The 18697-nt window shown below is 36.8% G+C and overlaps 1 protein-coding gene across 4 annotated transcripts in view; it reads right to left on the reverse strand.

Moving 5' to 3' along the window:
• The window catches only part of CCSER1 (coiled-coil serine rich protein 1), a 1492403-nt gene that overhangs the window by 849014 nt on the left and 624692 nt on the right, over positions 1-18697 (reverse strand). For all 4 annotated transcript variants that reach the window (XM_027544062.1, XM_027544063.1, XM_027544064.1 and 1 more), the window contains exon 7: positions 14338-14415. In XM_027544062.1, coding sequence (XP_027399863.1) covers positions 14338-14415 — 78 coding nt within the window. The remainder of the gene's footprint in view (positions 1-14337; positions 14416-18697) is intronic.

Raw genomic sequence — 18697 nt, forward strand, 5'->3', positions numbered from 1 at the left:
AATCCTGCAATCCTGGAAGAAATCCAACTTGACAATGGTGTACGAGCTTTTTGGCGTATTGGTGAATTCTGTTTGCTAAAATTTTGTTGGTCTTTTTTGCATTTATGTCCATCAGTGATATTGGCCTGTAATTTTCTTTTTTTGTGTTCTCTTTGGTTTTGGTGTCAGCATGATGGTGGCCTCATAGAATGAGTTTAGAAGTGTTCCTTCCTCTGAAATTTTTTGAAAGAGTTTTAGAAGGATGGGCATTAGCTCTTCTCTAAATGTTTGATAGAATTCTCCTGTGAAGCCATCTGGTCCTGGGCTTTTGTCTTTGGGGAGATTTTTGATCACAGTTTCAACTTCAGTGCTTGTAATTAGTCCTTCCAGCGCTGGAACAGCAGCTGTGTGACACTGGTGCAGCGGCTGCACAGCACTAGAACAACATTGAGGAGACACCCCATGCCCAAGGGCAAGGGAGAAGCCCTAGAAAGATGGTAGGAGGGGGGAAATCACCTTCAGAATCAAACCCCATACCTGCCAGAGACACTCAGAGGGCTCAAAACGTCTTGTGCTCACCAGGACCCAGAGACCCCACAGAGACTGAGACAGAACAGTATTTGAGTGTCTTCTGAGGAGGTACAGGTCAGCAGTGGACCCTTCAGGGGAAGGGGCTCTGCGTGCAGTAGACCTGGGTATGGCGTAAGCCCTCTTGGAGGAGGTCACCATTAAACCCACCATACAGCCCCCAGAACTCACACAGGACTGGGAAACAGACTCTTGGAGGCACAAACAGCAGCTTGTGCACACAAGGACCCAGGAAGAAGGAGCACTGACCCCACAAGAGACTGACCTAGAATTTCCTGTGAATTTCCAGGGGTCTCCGGTGGAGGTGTGGGTTGGCAGTAGCCTGCTGCAGGATTGGGGCACTGATTACAGCAGTGCCTGCATAGGACCTTTTGAAGGATGCACCATTATCTTCACTACCTCCACCATACTTTGGCCCCAGGTCAAATAACAGGGAGGGAACACAGACCCACCCATACACAGAAAATTAGATTAGAGATTTAATGAGCATGGCAATGCCTATCAGAACAAGACCTAGTTTCCCTCTCAGTCAGTCTCTCCCAGCAGGAAGCTTCCATAAGCCTCTTATCCATCTTGATCAGAGTCAGACAGACAGAAACCCACAATCACAGAAAACTATCCAATCTGATCACATGGACCATAGCTTTGTCTAACTCAATGAAACTATGAGCCATGACATATAAGGCTACCCAAAACAAATGGGTCATGGTGAAGATTTCTGACAAAACATTGTACACTGGAGAAGGGAATGGCAAACCACTTCAGTATTCTTTCCTTGAGAATGCCATGAACAGTTCAGTTCAGTTCAGTCGCTCAGTCATGTCTGACTCTGTGACCCCATGAACTGCAGCACGCCAGGCCTTCCTGTCCATCACGAACTCCCGGAGTTCACCCAAACCCATGTCCATCGGGTCAGTGATGCCATTCAACCATCTCATCCTCTGTTGTCCCCTTCTCCTCCTGCCCTCAATCTTTCCCAGCATCAGGGTCTTTTGAAATGAATCAGCTCTTCACATCAGGTGGCCAAAGTATCTTACAGCTATAGAAACTGTGTCTCAGAATTTTAGATCCCTTCTCCAAGGTCACACACTAATTAAGTGGTGGAGCCAGGATTGGAACCTAGGGTGACAATATACAGCCTTGATGTACTCCTTTTCCTATTTGGAACCAGTATGCTCTAACTGTTGCCACTGACCAGATACAGATTTCTCAATAGGCAGGTCAGGTGGTCTGATATTCCCATCTCTTGAAGAATTTTCCACAGTTTGTGTGTGATCTACACAGTCAAAGGCTTTGGCATAGTCAATAAAGCAGAAGTAAATATTTTTCTGGAACTCTCTTGCTTTTTTTCATAATCCAATGAATGTTGGCATTTTGTTCTCTGGTTCCTCTGCCTTTTCTAAAACCAGCTTGAAAATCAGGACGTTCATGGTTCATGTACTGTTGAAACCTGGCTTGGAGAATTTTGAGCATCACTTCCCTAGCGTGTGAGATGAGTGCAACTGTGTGGTAGTTTGAGCATTCTTTGGCATTGCCTTTCTTTGGGATTGGAATGAAAACTGACCTTTTCCAGTCCTGTGGCCATTGCTGAGTTTTCCCAATTTGCTGGCATGTTAAGTGCAGCACTTTCACAGCTTCATCTTTAGGATTTGAAATAGCTCAACTTTAATTACATTACCTCCACTAGCTTTGTTCGTGGTGATGCTTCCTAAGGCCCACTTGACTTCTCATTCAGGGATGTCTGGCTCTAGGTTGGTGATCACACTATCGTGATTATCTGGGTCATGAAGATTTTTTGTACAGTTCTTCTGTGTATACTTGCAACCTCTTCTTAGTATCTTCTGGTTCTGTAAGGTCCACAGCATTTCTGTCCTTTATTGTGCCCATCTTTACATGAAATGTTCCCTTGCTCTAATTTTCTTGAAGAGATCTCTAGACTTTCCCATTCTATTGTTTTCCTCTATTTCTTTGCATTGATCACTGCGGAAGTCTTTCTTATCTCTCCTTACTATTCTTTGGAACTCTGCATTCAAATGGGTATATCTTTCCTTTTCTCCTTTGCCTTTAGCTTCTCTTATTTTCTCAGCTATTTGTAAGGCCTCCTCAGACAACCATTTTGCCTTTTTGCATTTCTTTTTCTTGGGTATGCTCTTGATCACTGCCTCCTGTACAACGTCACAAACCTCTCTCCATAGTTCTTCAAGCACACTGTCTATCAGATCTAATTGCTTGAATCTGTTTGTCACTTTTACTGTATAATTGTAAGGCATTTGATTCAGGTCGTACCTGCATCTTCTAGTGGTTTTCCCTATTTTCTTCAATTAAAGTCTGAATTTGGCAATAAGGAGTTCATTATCTGAGCCATAGTCAGCTTCTGGCTGTTTTTGCTGACTGTATAGAACTTCTCTATCTTTGGCTGCAAAGAATATAATCAATCTGATTTTGTATTGACCATCTGGTGCTGTCCATGTGTAGAGTCTTCTCTTGTGTTTTTGGAAGAGGACGTTTGCTTTGACCAGTACATTCTCTTGGTAAAACTCTATTAGACTTTGCCCTGCTTCATTTTGTACTCCAAGGCCAAATTTGCTTGTTAATGCAAGTATCTCTTTACTTCCTACATTTGCATTCCAGTCCCCTATAATGAAAAGGATATCTTTTCTGGGTGTTAGTTCAAGAAGGTCTTGTAGGTCTTCATAGAACTGTTCAACTTCAGCTTCTTCAGCATTACTGGTTGGGACATAGACTTGGATTACTGTGATACTGAATGGTTTGCCTTGGAAACAAACAGAGATCATTCTGTCATTTTTGAGATTGCATCAAGTACTGCATTTCGGACTCTTTTGTTGACTATGATAGCTACTCCATTTCTTCTAAGGGATTATTGCCCACGATAATAGATATAATGGTCATCTGAGTTAAATTCACCCATTCCAGTCCATTTTAGTTCGCTGATTCCTAGAATGTTGACATTCACGCTTACCATCTCCTGTTTGACCACTTCCAATTTGCCTTGATTCCTGGACCTAACATTTCAGGTTCCTGTGGAATACTGCTCTTTACAGCATCGGACTTTACTTCCATCACCAACACCCACACTTCCAACACCCACAACTGGGTGTTGCTTTTGGTTTGGCTCCATGTCTTCATTCTCTCTGGAGTTATTTCTCCACTGATCTCCTGTAGCATATTGGGTACCTACCTATCTGGGGAGTTCATCTTTCAGTGTCCTGTCTTTTTGCCTTTTCATACTGTTCATGAAATTGTGCTGTTTGTCTGTGCATATTTATTCTTTAATTCTTCTAGATCTTTGTTAATTGATTCTTGCATTTTCTTTGTTTTGTTTTCAAGGTTTTTGACCATCTTTACTAACATTATTCTGAATTCTTTTAGGTATTTTGCCTATTTCTTCTTCACTTATTTGGACTTCTGTGTTTCTAGTTCGTTCCTTCATTTATGTAGTACTCCTCTGCCTTTTTATTATTTTGTTTTTAAATTTATTGTGTTTGAGGTCTCATATTCTCAGCCTTCATGGTTGAATTCTTTCTTCCTTTTGTTTTCTGCTCTTCTAAGTTTGATCCAGTGGTCTGTGTAAGCTTCCTATGGAGTGAGATTTGTGCTGAGTGTTTGTTTGTTTTTTCCTCTGATGGGCAAGGCTGAGTGAGGTGCTAATCCTGTTTGCTGATGATTGAGTTTCTATTTTTGTTTTGTTTGTTGTTTAGATGAGTTGTCCTACACAGGGTGCTAATGGTGGTTGGGTGATGCCATGTCTTGTATTCCAATGGTTTCCTTTGTGTGAGTTCTCACTATTTGAATCCTGGTAGGGTTAGTCCTCTGGTAGTCTAGGTTCTTGGAGTCAGTGCTCCCACTCCAAAGTTTCAGGGCTTGATCTCTTCCATGCAGTGACGCCCATCCACTTGTGGAGAAATTAAGCAGCATGACTCTGAACTCTGGAGACACACATTTTAAAGTCAATTCCTATCTTCAAAATTTGGCATTATTTTTTTGTAGAATTTATCATCCCTATCTGACATGTTATATATTTATCTGTTTACTGTCTATCACTCCTCACTAGAACCCAAATATCATGAAAGCAAGAATTCAGTCTGTGTTTTTTACACTGAAGCACCAGTGTCTAGGATATCACCAAGCACATGGTGGGTATTTTATAAACTGACTTATCACCCGATGAATAATTAATAGACGGCTTAGTCAAAAATCAACCAAAAAATGTAGAATATACCATTTTGGACTTTCTCAGACATCTAAAATGTGATTTCAGTAATAAAAAGAGGCCACTAAATTCAATAAATGAAAGATAACAGTAAACATAAAAAATCTTAACCAACGCAAGATAAACAACAGATGATGTTATGAGGTCACACCACTACCTGACTCCTCTCCCTCAGAGTCTCCAACTCAGCTCCTTTCCACTATGGTGTTTTAGACAAAATAAAGAAATACTACTATATTGAACACTGAGTGTTCTTCAGAAGGAATGATGCTAAAGCTGAAACTCCAGTACTTTGGCCACCTTATGTGAAGAGTTGACTCATTGGAAAAGACTCTGATGCTGGGAGGGATTGGGTGCAGGAGGAGAAGGGGACGACAGAGGATGAGATGGCCAGAAGGCATCACGGACTCGATGGACGTGAGTTTGAGTGAACTCCGGGAGTTGGAGATGGACAGGGAGGTCCATTTCATGGGGTGCAATTCATGGGGTCACAAAGAGTTGGACACGACTGAGCAACTGAACTGAACTGAACTATATTGCTATTATAACACGTGAAGAGGAAAATACCAACAGTGCTTTGTTCACAATAAGTTTTTCCCAGAATCTTTTGTGATTAAACAATATTCAGGGCTTCTCTGGTGGCTCAAAGGTGAAGAATCCAACTGCCAATGCAGGAGACATGGATTCGATCTCTAATCCTAGAAGATCCCACATGCCATTGAGCAACTACAGAATCTGTGCTCTAGATCTCAGGAACCACAACTACTGAAGCCTTTGTGTCTAGAACCCATGCTCCACAAGAGAAATCTCCACAGTGAGAAGCACTTGCACTTCAACAAAGAGTAGCCCCCACTCTCCACAACTAGAGAAAAGCCTTTGCACCAATGAAGATCCAGTACAGTCAAAAATAAATAGATAAATAAAGTTTAAAAAAAAGCAAACAATGTTCCTTCAGTGGAGATTGTATTTAGGAAGTTAGTTATCAGGTTAATGCACAAGGGAGGTTTCATGAATTAAAGAAAAATACACTGTAGTGTGGTCTTTTAGAAAGATACAATACATTCTATGATTATACAAACTATTATGTATTTGTTTTTTCCAAATAATTTTTATTATATCTACCAGTTTTCCCTTAAGACAAATTCATTATATTTACTCTTTCTCACTCATAGTTAACAAACATTTCCATTATTTATTTTTTTGTAAGAGTCATCTGATATATAAGAGCTCATAAGAGCTCATATGAATACTCGAGGATATAAAATAAACAGCATGCCTTGAAGGAAAAAATATGAAGCACCATTCTTCATAGAAGACTTTACATACCTACTCTTACATCTAGAAATGAAATAGAAGGAGTTGAGAAAAATATTTGCTTCATGTTACTTCTAATATATACAATTTTTCTTGGTTTAAACTTAGAGATATCTCTTCTGCAAAAAAATAATAATGATTAAAATTTATATCATTTTTGTTATTTGGTTGCTAAGTTATGTCCGACTCTTTTCAACCCAATTGACAGCAGCATGCCAGGCTCCTCTGTCCTCCACTATCTCCCAGAGTTTGCTCAGATTCATGTCCATTATGTCAGTTATGCTATTAGCCATCTTACCCTCTGTTGCCCTCTTCTCCTTTTGCCTTCACTCTCTCCCAGCATCAAGGTCTTTTTCAGCAACTCGACTCTTTCCATTAGATGGTTAAGGCATTCAGAATTAGTCTTTCCAATCAATAACTGGCACTCATTTCTTTTAGTATTGACTAGTTTGTCCTCCTTTCTGTCCAAAGGAATATCAAGAGTCTTTCCAGCACCACAATTCAAAAACATCAGTTCTTCAGCACTCAGACTTCCAACTCTCATATCCATACAAGACTACTTGAAAAACCATAACTTTGGCTATATGGAACTTTGCTGGCAAAGTGATGTCTCTACTTTTTAATACGCTAAGTTTGTCATAGCTTCCTTTCAAGGAGCAAGCGTCTTTTAATTTCATGACTGCAGTCACCGTCCGCAGTGAAATTGGAGTGCAAGAAAATAAAAATCTGTCACTTCTTCCACTTTTTCCTCTTCTAATTGTCATGAAGTTATGGGGCTGGGTGCTATGATTGTACTTTTTTAATGTTGAATTTCAAGCCAGCTTTTTCACTCTTTTCTTTCATTCTCATCAAGAGGCTCTTTAGTTCCTTTTCACTTTTGCCATTACAGTAGTATCATCTGTATATCTGAGGTCACTGATATTTCTCCCAGCAATCTTCATTCCAGCTTGTAATTAATTCAGCCTGCCATTCTGCATAATGTCCTCTGTATATAAGTTAAATAAGCAAGGTGGCGACATACAGCCTTGCTATACTCCTTTCCCAATTTTGAACCAGTCTGTTCTTCCATATCTGCTTCTAACTGTTGCTCCTTGACCCACATACAGGTTTCTCAGGAGACAGGTAAGGTGGTCTAGTACTCTTCTAAGAATCTTCCACAGTTTGTTGTGGTCCACACAATCAAAGGTTTTAGCATAGTCAGTGAAGCAGAAGTAGATATTTTTATTTTTTGCTTCCTCCATGATCCCACAAATGTCAGCAAATTCATCTCTGGTTCCTCTGCCTTTTCTAAACCCAGCTTGCACATCTGAAAATTCTTGGTTCATGCACTTTTGAAGCCTGGCTTGAACTATTTTGATCATTTAGCTTGCTAGCATGTGAAATGAGTGCAGTTGAGTAGTTTGAACATCCTCTGGCATTGTCCTTCTTTGGGATTGGAATGAAAACTGACTTTTTCCAATCCTGTGGCCACTGCTGAGTTTTCCACATTTTCTGACACATTGAGTAAAATACTTTTTAACCACATCATCTTTTAGGATTTGAAATGACTCAGCTGGAATTCCATCACCTCCACTAGCTTTGTTTGCAGTAATGCTTCTTAAGGCCCATGTGACTTCTTACTCAGGATATCTGGCTCTAGATGTGTGACCATACCACTGTGGTTTTCCAGGGCAAATGGAAACCCACTTCAGTATTTGTGCATGGAGATCCCAATGAACACTATGAAAAGGCAAACAGATATGATACCAGAAGATGAGTCTACCCCCCGCCCCCCAAGTCAGATGCTACTGGGAAGAGGGGAGGGTAAATACTAATAACTCCAGAAAAAATGAAATGTCTGGGCCAAAGAAGAAACAACACTCTGCTGTGGACATGGCTGGTGGTGAAAGTAAAGCCCGATACTGTTAAGAACAATAATGTACAGGCACCTGGAATGTTAGGTCCATGAATCAAGGTAAATTGGATGTGGTCAGCCAGGAGATGGCAAGATTGTACATGGACATCTTAGGAATCAGTGAACTAAAATGGACAGGAATGGGTGAATTAAATTCAGATGGTCATTGTATCTACTCTTGTGGGCAGGAATCCCTTAGAAGAAATAAAGTAGCCTTCAGAGTCAACAAAGAGTCTCAAATTTAGTACTTGGGTGCAACCTCATCAACAACAGAAGGATCTTAGTTCATTTCCACAGGAACCATTTAACATCACAGTAATCCAAGTCTATGCTGCCAACGACTGATGCTGAAGAATCTGAAGTTGACAGGTGCTATGAAGACCTACAACATCTTCCAGAACTAAGACCAAAACTCATATGCCATTTATTACATGCTATTCTAAGCACTTTCTGTTTAATAACTCATTTGACTTTACAAGAACCCAGTGAAGAAGTGGTTACTATTCCTCCCATTCTATTGATGGAGAAATTGAAACACAAAGTAAATGGCTCAAGGTCATACACACAGAAAGGGGCAGAACTGAGATTTGATTTTAGGAAATCTCTTAACTGGGCTATACTGCTTCTAAGGTTTCCAATTGTCTTTTCTACTTTCTTGAAAATATTGTTCTTAAAATAAAACCATGTTATAGATCATTATAGAAACTATAGGAACAATAAGTATAGTTCATCCAAATAGTTGATGGTGGATCACTGTATATTTTCTGCTATTTTTTCCTACCCAATATTTCTTTTATATAATTGAGAGGAAATTATGTGTGTTACTACATCTTACTAAGTCCTGAGTTTAGGCTATATGTAGTCAAACATATCATAACATCTCTGCATTGCATGGCAGGATAAAATTTTGGAGACCTTTGTATATTTCTCTATTTCTTCTTTTCTGTCCTCTGTCCTCTTAAAATAGGGTGTGTGTATCAGGGGAGAAGAATCTTCAGACAGTTGCTTTTCTCAGCTCCAAAAAGTACATGGATAACACAGGGAACTCTGCTCAATATTATGTAACTACCTAGCAGAATGATATCACTAATTCAACAAACAAGAGTTTGAGCAAACTCTGGGAGATAGTGAAGGACAGGGAAGCCTGGCATGCTGCAGTCCATGGGGTTGCTAAGAGTCAGACATGACTTAGTAACTGAACAACAAGTAGAAAAACAATTTGAAAAAGAAAAGATATATGTATATGTATAACTAAGTCACTTTTCTATTCTCCTGAAGTTAACACAACATTGTTAATCAACCCTACTCCAAAATAAAATATTCAAACAAATAAACAACAACCAAAAGTACATGGAAGAGATGTTTCCAGTGCTCTTGCTGGTTGGAGGAAAGAGGGATAACTCTGAGGGAATTTGGAAGAGAGAAAGCTTCTCTAGTCTAGATTAAATTGTGATTTCTGGGGATGAAGAAAAGTACTCAGAGAACCTTGGATTTCTGTAGGAGAAGACCCAAGTAAAACCTCAGTTCTGTGTCAGCTACCAGGAATGATGGTTAGACTTCAAGGAGGCTGGTTCCACTGCTGATTCTAGGCACCGGATACCTAACCACTTTACATATGCCAGGAATGCAGTGTCACAGAGAAGCAGCAGTCAATGGACCAAGAAAGCAATGGTTTATTCCTGTTTTCAGACTTTGAAAGTGGTGCATGGAGGATATTCTTGGTACACTTTTGAAACAACATCTAATGAGAAGGTGGGTTGAATGTGTTCCTTTCCTGTTGACTATAGGATAAGGATGAGAGGATAAGGGAAGATAATAATACCCGTTTCTAATTTATCTAATCAAAGAAAAGATGTTTTCTGGAGTAAAAGGCATTAGAATGTAGATAGCAGGCCTTATTGAAGAAGAAATATGTGATGGAACTCCCTTGTGGTCCAGTGGTTGGGAGTCTACCTGTCCAAGGAGGGGGTGCGGGTTTGATCCCTGGTCCAGGAAGATTCCACATGCTGCTGGGTAGCGAGTCCATGCATCACAACCATGGAGCCCACACTCTAGACATTGGGAGCTGCAACTCGTAGGCCCATGTGTCATAGCTACTGAAGCTCACAGGCCCTAGAGCCTGTGTTCTGAAAGAAGAGAAGTCACTGCAATGAGAAGGCCATATACTGCAGTGAGAGAAAGTCTGCATGCAGCAATGAAGACTTAGCACAGCCATAAATAAATAAACAAATAAGTAAAATCTGTGAGAACAACAACAACAACAAAACTGTGATGAAAGTGATTGGCAAAAAGAACCTGGCCCAGATCAAGTGTACTATTAATGGAGGGGTCACCAGGCGGCACAGTGATAAGGAAACTGCTTGCCAATGCAGGAGACACAAGAGATGTGGTTCAATCCCTGAGTTGGGAAGATCCCTTGAAGTAGGAGATGGCAACCCACTCTGGTATGCTTGCCTGAAGAATCTCACAGACAGAGGAGCCTGGCAGGCTACAATCCATGGAGTTGCAAAGAGGTGGACATGACGGAAGCAACTTAGCACACATGCAGCTTCAAGAAGATTAGTTTCAGGAATGGATTGAGGCTATTAATAACTCTGTATATACAAGTCAACAGTGTCATCCTATTAAAGAATAGCAATATTTGGTGACCCCAAGGCATTTTGGGTGTGGTGTCTCCGACTGAGGCCAACATAGGCAGAGAGGAGGCAGATCAGAGAAATCAGGGAGAATGGCAGAGGAAACAGGCAGAATAGAATGGAATGGGTACATCACAGTTAACAATGTCAGCTTGGCTATTCTGCACAAAAACATAAAACCTTTAATTAACCGTTAAGCAGTCTACTCCCTTTTTCCTCATATCAAGTCCCACTTAATTATCTTGCACTATTATGATTCTATTATTGTTATTTGATAAAATTTATCCCTGCCCATGTGAAATTAATTATCCCTTGGCCTTTCCACAACAATATAGTGGCATGTGTCACACCACACATGTATGTTTAACACTATTAAAAAATGAGGTTACACGTTTGTCCTTTGTTTCCAAATGTATGCCTGTAAGAGTAGTCTGCCATTATAAAAACCTAGACTGCTAGAAACTTCTCAGAACCAAGAGTCGAACTGGGAAATCTGTGAGTTATTACTTGTGGTATATATGAAGGCTGGTGAATTATATATACATCTTTTCTATAAAGGGATTCACTCAAATTCTTTCATGGCCAGATGTGAATAGGGAATGTTGACTGTGGTGAACTGGTATCCATGTGCCTTGTCCACCTGGAGAAATCCTACTTATCTTTGATCAATCAGTTCTATCTGGGGGAAAAAAAAAAAAGAAGGCACAGAGTACCCAGATATTGCAAGTGAGTTAGAGAAGATAGATGAATGTTCACAAAAACTTTCCTAATTTCTGAAAGACTAAGCAAAACAAAACACTATAGCAATGGGTTTTAAATAGTAAGCACAAGAAATTTAGCGTGGGTGAATTGTTCTGTACGGGGAAGAGAGTCATAAGTAAGTATATGAGAGCTTCTACTATTTTTCAGAGCAGATGTGTTTTTGCTTGAAAATTAAATTGAAGTATGTACCCCAACACCAATGAGTTCTGAAAAATACGTTTTATTATGGGAAAGAAGCATCTGATCCCAAACAAAATTTAATTGTCATCTTTGATTGCTGTATCTCCAAAGGAGATAATTTACCTCTCTTGACTCCTTGGGAAAGTCTCCAGGGTGCTACCGGTTTTCTACTACCTTTAATCTAGTAGATCTTAGTGTGGTACCTTCCTATTGATAGCCAACTTCTCATCTGACATTCAACTCAATAACACAGGTAGAGATATTAGTGGGGAGGCAATTATTAGGGATTTGTAAAATACGTAACATATCATTTGTCATTATGTCAAATGGTAGGGTTAAAATCAACTTAATCTGAATGTCATTCTAAAGATAGTATTCAAAGGAAAGCATTTACCCTGATAAACACTTGAGCTCAAACAGGATATCTTCCTCCAACTGTTGTATGAGTGCTTCCAAAATAGACCAAGAAAAGAGATGGAATGCTTTCTTTTATTAACCTAATTAACTTCTTAGGAGATAAACTGGGACTTCTCTGGTGGCTCAGATGGTAGGGAATCCACCTGCAATACAGGGAATGCAGGAGACCTGCCTTCGAACCCTGGGTCAGGAAGATCCCTGGAGATAAGGTATAATTTAAGTCTCTCAACCAGCCACCAAGGCTTTCAAAAGCCTTGCTGGTCTAACGTCAAGGCAGATGGTTATGGAGTTGGGTGATAAAAATCACTGTCTTAGAAAACTAAAAGATTAAAGATGATTAGTATCATTTTATCCTTGGGGAATATAAAGCTATAATCATCTTTTTTTTTTAGTTACCATGTTGATCAAATATCAAAAGTTTAAAGTTTTCAACACAAATTAAATACAATAGCAGAATTGTTTGGGGTATAGTTGTCAGAAAAGTTCAATGTCATGTGTTTTTAGTTTTCAACAAATTTTGTTTGCAATTAAAACGTACTATGCTACTAAAGTATATCTCAAAATAATTTCTGTATATTTTGTGTTTAAATAAGGATACATAAGAATTCTATTATTCGTTTATATGACAACAATTTATAAGACAAAAATTTTAAAAAGCAAATGCAGGAGTTTTATAATTTGAAACATTAATTTTGAATATTTTTTAAATACTAGTGGAATGTTTTTCGGTCTGATAAAATTCTTTTAAAAATATAAATAATATTCCTTTCAAAGAAGAAGTGAATTAAGTGGTACTATAATTATATTGGTTACCAAAAGCCAGTATTATATATCACAAGCACTTTGAAACTTTAATTGCATATAAAACCACTTATACACATTAACATGAAGAAAATATTGATCTCTTAGAACCAGTCAGTGAAACTAACTAAAATAATTATATTTATATTAGCTTTATGTCAGCACATTTTGGAATATAGCTGACCTTTCCTTTTACTTCTATTAAAAATACATTAATTTTCAAGGAGGGCAGTCATTATCAATATATTAAAAAGAGAAAATGGTTTCTAGTGACACTTTGAGAATTCAATTAAAAACTTGCTAAAAATATGATTCTTCTGTAAATTTTGTCCCATAACCATAAGACAAAATATTAAGGAATAATAAGCTTAGAAACAGTAGTAGTATTTTCTCCTTTTGTTGTAAAATGATAAAATGATTCTCAATAAGTGATACAATCAGAACATGATTCATTATTTAACAATTCTCTGATATAAAATGAGCTTTTAACAATTATATTATTTACCATCAAACAACAAAGCATTTATAATTAGAAAACCAAAGACTTATAATGGAATTTATAACCTATTAATTTCACTTTGACAAAACAGCAAATATTGAGTACTGCATTTGGAAATCCATGTCAGTCACAGTATGAAGTATGAGCAATATTAAGTCAAATAAGATTTTGTCTTCATATGAAAAACAATGAGAAGTTAATGATAAAATACAAATCATTATAATAAATTGTCAAAAGTATGTTGACATACTTTTCTTTAAAGTATGTCTTTAAACCAAACTAAAACAACTGCACCTAAGAGTATCATCCCAACTTTTCAAGTATTTTTTTTTTTTAATTTCCCATGATCTTAAAGAGTGCCTTTATCTACAATAATCCTAAAAAATCCAAACATCTATAGTACACATCTAAAATAGCTGATTTACAAGCTTTGGCTTAAAGATAAACAATCTTAAATAGCAAAACAAGAAGGTGACTTGATATTTTTAATGTATATAGAGTCCCAAACTGAAGAATTCTCTAACCATATTTAGCATTATTTTTAAAATGCAGTGTTTAGAAGAGTGATTCTATATTTTAATTTTTGATTTGACCATTAGTCTTTAAAGAATACACAATTAATTAATTATGACCTAAGTCATCAATGAAAATTTAACCAGCTAATGAAAGTTTAACCACTGGATGAGTGCTGAATAGTTCATTCCAAACTTACTGCTTAATATAAATAAAAGATCTGAAACCTATAATTCATATGACATCAAACTATTATAATGAAATCACTGTCTCTTACATTCAAGACAAAGTGCTATATAAAATATCAATTTCTATTCAAAATCTTTACCTTCATTTAGCAACTAGAATGACAACAGACAAAACAACAAAATTTTAACATCTGAAACAATATCCCTACAAGTTAAAGCAGTTAACCTCACCATCTATGCCTGAACTACCTATTTTACATGGCAAAATAAATACATTTTGAAGATCCTAAAAATATTGTGAACAATTTTAAAAACATTTTAAAATTTATTTTTACCTTGAAAGGCAAAGGCTCTTCAGCAAGAGGACTAACTGGAAGTGAAGTGGTGCTACTTGCTGGGCTCATATCTGCACTCTATAAGAAAAACAAAATTAAAGAGGTATTTTTATAGTCATTATTATTATTCATAATTTAGAATCTAACTCTTCTTATTAAAATAAAAAACAAATAAGTAAAAATGTGCTTAGTTTCTCAGTCGTGTCTGACTGCGTCCCCCTGGACTATAGCCCCCCATATAGGCTCCTCTGTTCATGGTGTTCTCCAGGCAAGAATACTGGAATGGGTTGCCATGCCCTCTTCCAGGGGATCTTCCCAACCCAGGGACTGAAACCAGGTCTCCCTCATTGCAGATGAATTTTTTACCTTCTGAGCCACCAGGGAAGCCGCTCAGCTAATAAAGTAAAATTGGCCGTAGAAAATTTCAAATATTTTTTGTAAAATGAAACGTTTTTAATTTAGAAATAGTTATCTAAGAAATTAATCAAATGATCACTTTTCAATTTGCATTTCAAGTTCATTTTATTAAATATGAAAATCTTTTATGTTAGGATGGTATCCAGTGTTACACTTAACTTATATTCTTACATTTTTTGATTGTTATCCTGTACCTATAATGGTTCACTATAGTGCTATTTCAACACTTCTCAGGCTGATTTTCAAATAGGTGTCATTCTATTTATGGAGATTTAAATCATCATATCCAGTTTTTAATTTATCATGAAAAGCACATTTGCCATTAATTTACAACTATAAAATGAAGAGATATGATTTTTTTTTAAATCCCCATATCCATAGCTCTTGACAAACTTTTTTATATTCAACTAAACAAAACTTTAAGGACAAGATTTACACAAATATAAGAGAATTATTGGAATGTTGCTAATGCTGTTCTTTTTAGTCCTTTAAAAAAATGCAATCAGTTAAAACTTCTGGATTAGAGGTCTGTCATCATTTTTCCTAAAAGCAATAAAAAGATACTGATAATACATAGCAATAGAAGTTATTTTACTATGCTTTTAACTCATTCTCTCAGAGGAATTATTTCATTTAAGTAGATAAGCAAACAAAACATTGGGGAAAAAATGCACACCTACATTTTTTTAACTCCATTTCCAAATACAGATGAACACAAATAGAGAAAAAAAACTTACAGTAAAGATTAAAACAAAACATGATTGACCTTGAGATAAGGGAACAAGTAGACAAGTTTGGCTGACAAATTCCAACAAAAGAACACACTCAAAGAATAGATGCTGTGGATGCTCTTTTTATTCAAAGATCATTTTCAATTCATTTGATTCAGGTACACAATAAACTGAAACACTTTAAATATTCATTAAAGTAGGATTACTTCTGACTATCAAGTCCAGAAAAAAAATGGCTATGAACTATAAAGATGAGAACCAAGAAACTCAGTGTATATATTTTTTACATAACATGTACTTTCTTTAGAAATTGACATAAGCCTGAACATTGAGTTACAGTGTCTAAAGGAGGAAATTAGATAAAAACTGAACAATAATTTACTAAAGGAAACAGGAAAATACATGCACCAGATAACTGAGGTGAGTTAGTTACTAATTTCTAAATATATTCAGAGCTTCTTGGCCATTTATTAGCACAAAATCAGGAAATATTCTGGACTGATGACTTCCACTATTTGATCATATGATGTAATGAAGAAACAAAGAGCTTTCTTGGTAATGAACTTACTGCAGAATTCTAACATAAGAAATGAGTGAAACATTTTTTCAGAAACAGAAAAACAAAATTTGAGCTGTTTCTCTATCATTAGCTTTTTCATGACAAATTAAGCAAGTGATAGAACCTAGTTCATATATAGTTGAATTATCTGATATTTTTCCTAAAAGTACTGATATTTTGCATAACATAAGAAAGTATTATGTCTTTAAAAATCAGGTATTCAGGAGATAGAGACGACATTTGGCTATGAAAATCTGAAAGCCTGGATCAGATGAAGGGTTATTTAACTTCTGTAAGAAGACGAGCTGAAAATAAAGCTTCATGTTTAACTTCTTTTAGGGTTAAGGTCTCCCACAACTTCCCAGAAATAAATGTGTCATTCTAAGTATTATGGAAAGCAGACTAAAATATGCATCATGTAACCTTGACTATTTGAATGTCATTCTTAGAGAAAACTTTGTTTTGGCTTTAACTTTCAAATTCATCTTATAGCGTGACACTTTAATTCTATTGCTCTTAGGAAATCTTGAGGAAAATGTGTTTTAAAAGCACATCAATCTTATATGACAGCATCTGATAAACTGCACTTAATTATCAAGTTGAGAAACACACAGCAAAAAATAAGATAAAAATATCTTCAATTTCAGTTTGCTTTCCCATTTGTGTTTCAGTGATCTGTAATATAGGTGGCATTCCAATCTATTCATCCTATAGATAAAATACTGTAGTAAATCCTTCAGATATCTCTTAACCATACCTCATATTTTAATTAATTTACCGTTTCATTCAATGACAGCAATACCAATGCAACTCTATATCTAAATACAAATCAATAAAGTACTCTCAAGTTACATTTGATGTTTTAAATCCTCAGTTTCAATATATCCTGGTAACAACTCTTGACTACCAATCTAGTACTTACTCTGTCAACACTGATGTCAGAATTACTAGAAGTTACTGTTGAGGGGAAACAAAAAGTATACAAAGTTATGCTTAATTGTTAAAAAATGAGAAAGTGAATAGTATTTTTAAATCACAATAGGCAGTCGTTTCCCAATAAATAATGAGCAAGAAAGGAATTATTTTTGTTAATAACAGTTTTTCCAGGCTAAATTTTAGATCACAATTTGGAAAAATGCCATTGTATTAATATGCATTTTTACATGCAAGTGTGCTTAGTCACTCAGTCATGTCCTACTCTTTGTCACCCCATGGACTGTAGCCCACCAAGCTCCTCTGTCCATGGAATTTTTCAGGCAAGAATACTGGAGTGGGTTGCCATTTCCTACTCCAGTGAATCTTCCTGACCCAGGGATTGAACCTGCATCCTTGCGTCTCCTGTACTGGCAGGTGGATTCTTTACTTCTGTGCCATCTGGGAAGTCCATCCATTATTATAAATAATGTTTAAAATGTTTGATTATAAATGTAATCACACTCAACTGTCACTGCTCAACTGTTAGAAAAAAGTGTTGAAACTTGAACATTACATCTTCTCTTGGATTGTACTATTCTATCTACTATTGCAAAATACAAATCTGGATTCATTGTAATAGCTTTGAGAAACATACTATTCTTTCTTTTTACACAGAGAAATAAAATACTCTTAGTTGATTCTGTCACTTCTTACTATTGATCCTTTGTGTACAAAATTTGCTATCAGCCAGCCATTTGTATAATAACATAAAAATGAAAATTCAATTCTAAAATATTTTTCATTGATTCATAAATTAATGAGTTACTTTTTATCCAAGAAAATGACAGAATATTTTACAAGTATTAAAAATATTTTTCCAATTAAACCATATTATAAGTATAAGATTCTATATTAATGTGAGTGCCTGGATTTGGATTTCTTGTAATGAGGGAACCAGGGCTCTTTGCAGAAGTAGGGGATTCCTGGGATGCGGCAAGGAATGAACAACTTGTGCCAGAAAGTGCTCAAAAGATAATGGAAAGGAGTGTGCCAAAGAGATAAATGAGCCAACACGAGAGAGCACCCAAATGCTAAAGCTGGAACAATTTGAGCAACAATGTAAACAGCATAGTAATAGATTATAATCAAAACATAAAACAAAAAAGCATGAATTTATATATAAATAAATGAATACATAAACAATTGGAAAGAGATGACTCCTTTTTACAGAAATATTCCAAATAATTTATACAGATACTCCCCCTCTTCAAGATGGAGCATATCATCACAGCCAGCCTCAGGCTATGCTTAGAGACTTATTTCCAAAGAGAAGAGAATGAAAAAGGGAAAAGGTAACCTTTCAGTGGAGAAACATGGTAAACACTACCTCAACCAAGTTCTCAAGTTATCCTGTAGAGCGCCTATAGATAACACGATACAATGTGATGAAAGGGAAAGAAAGTGAAGTCGCTCAGTTGTGTCAGACTCTTTACGACCCCATGCACTGTAGCCTGCCAGGCTTCTCTATCCCTGGGGTTTTCCAGGCAAGAACACTGGAGTGGGTTGCCATTTCCTTTTCCAGAGGATCTTCCAGAGGAGTATTTTACCTCTGCAATCTTCCCCTCCAATGATATCAGTGTAAACATGAGAAAAACACTGTACAAACTCAAGTTGAGAAACATTCTGCAAAAATCTGACCAAACTCAAGGTTACCACAGTCAAGGAAAGATTAAGAACT

This window comes from Bos indicus x Bos taurus, chromosome 6, assembly GCF_003369695.1.
Source record: "Bos indicus x Bos taurus breed Angus x Brahman F1 hybrid chromosome 6, Bos_hybrid_MaternalHap_v2.0, whole genome shotgun sequence".
Taxonomy (NCBI): Eukaryota; Metazoa; Chordata; class Mammalia; order Artiodactyla; family Bovidae; genus Bos; species Bos indicus x Bos taurus.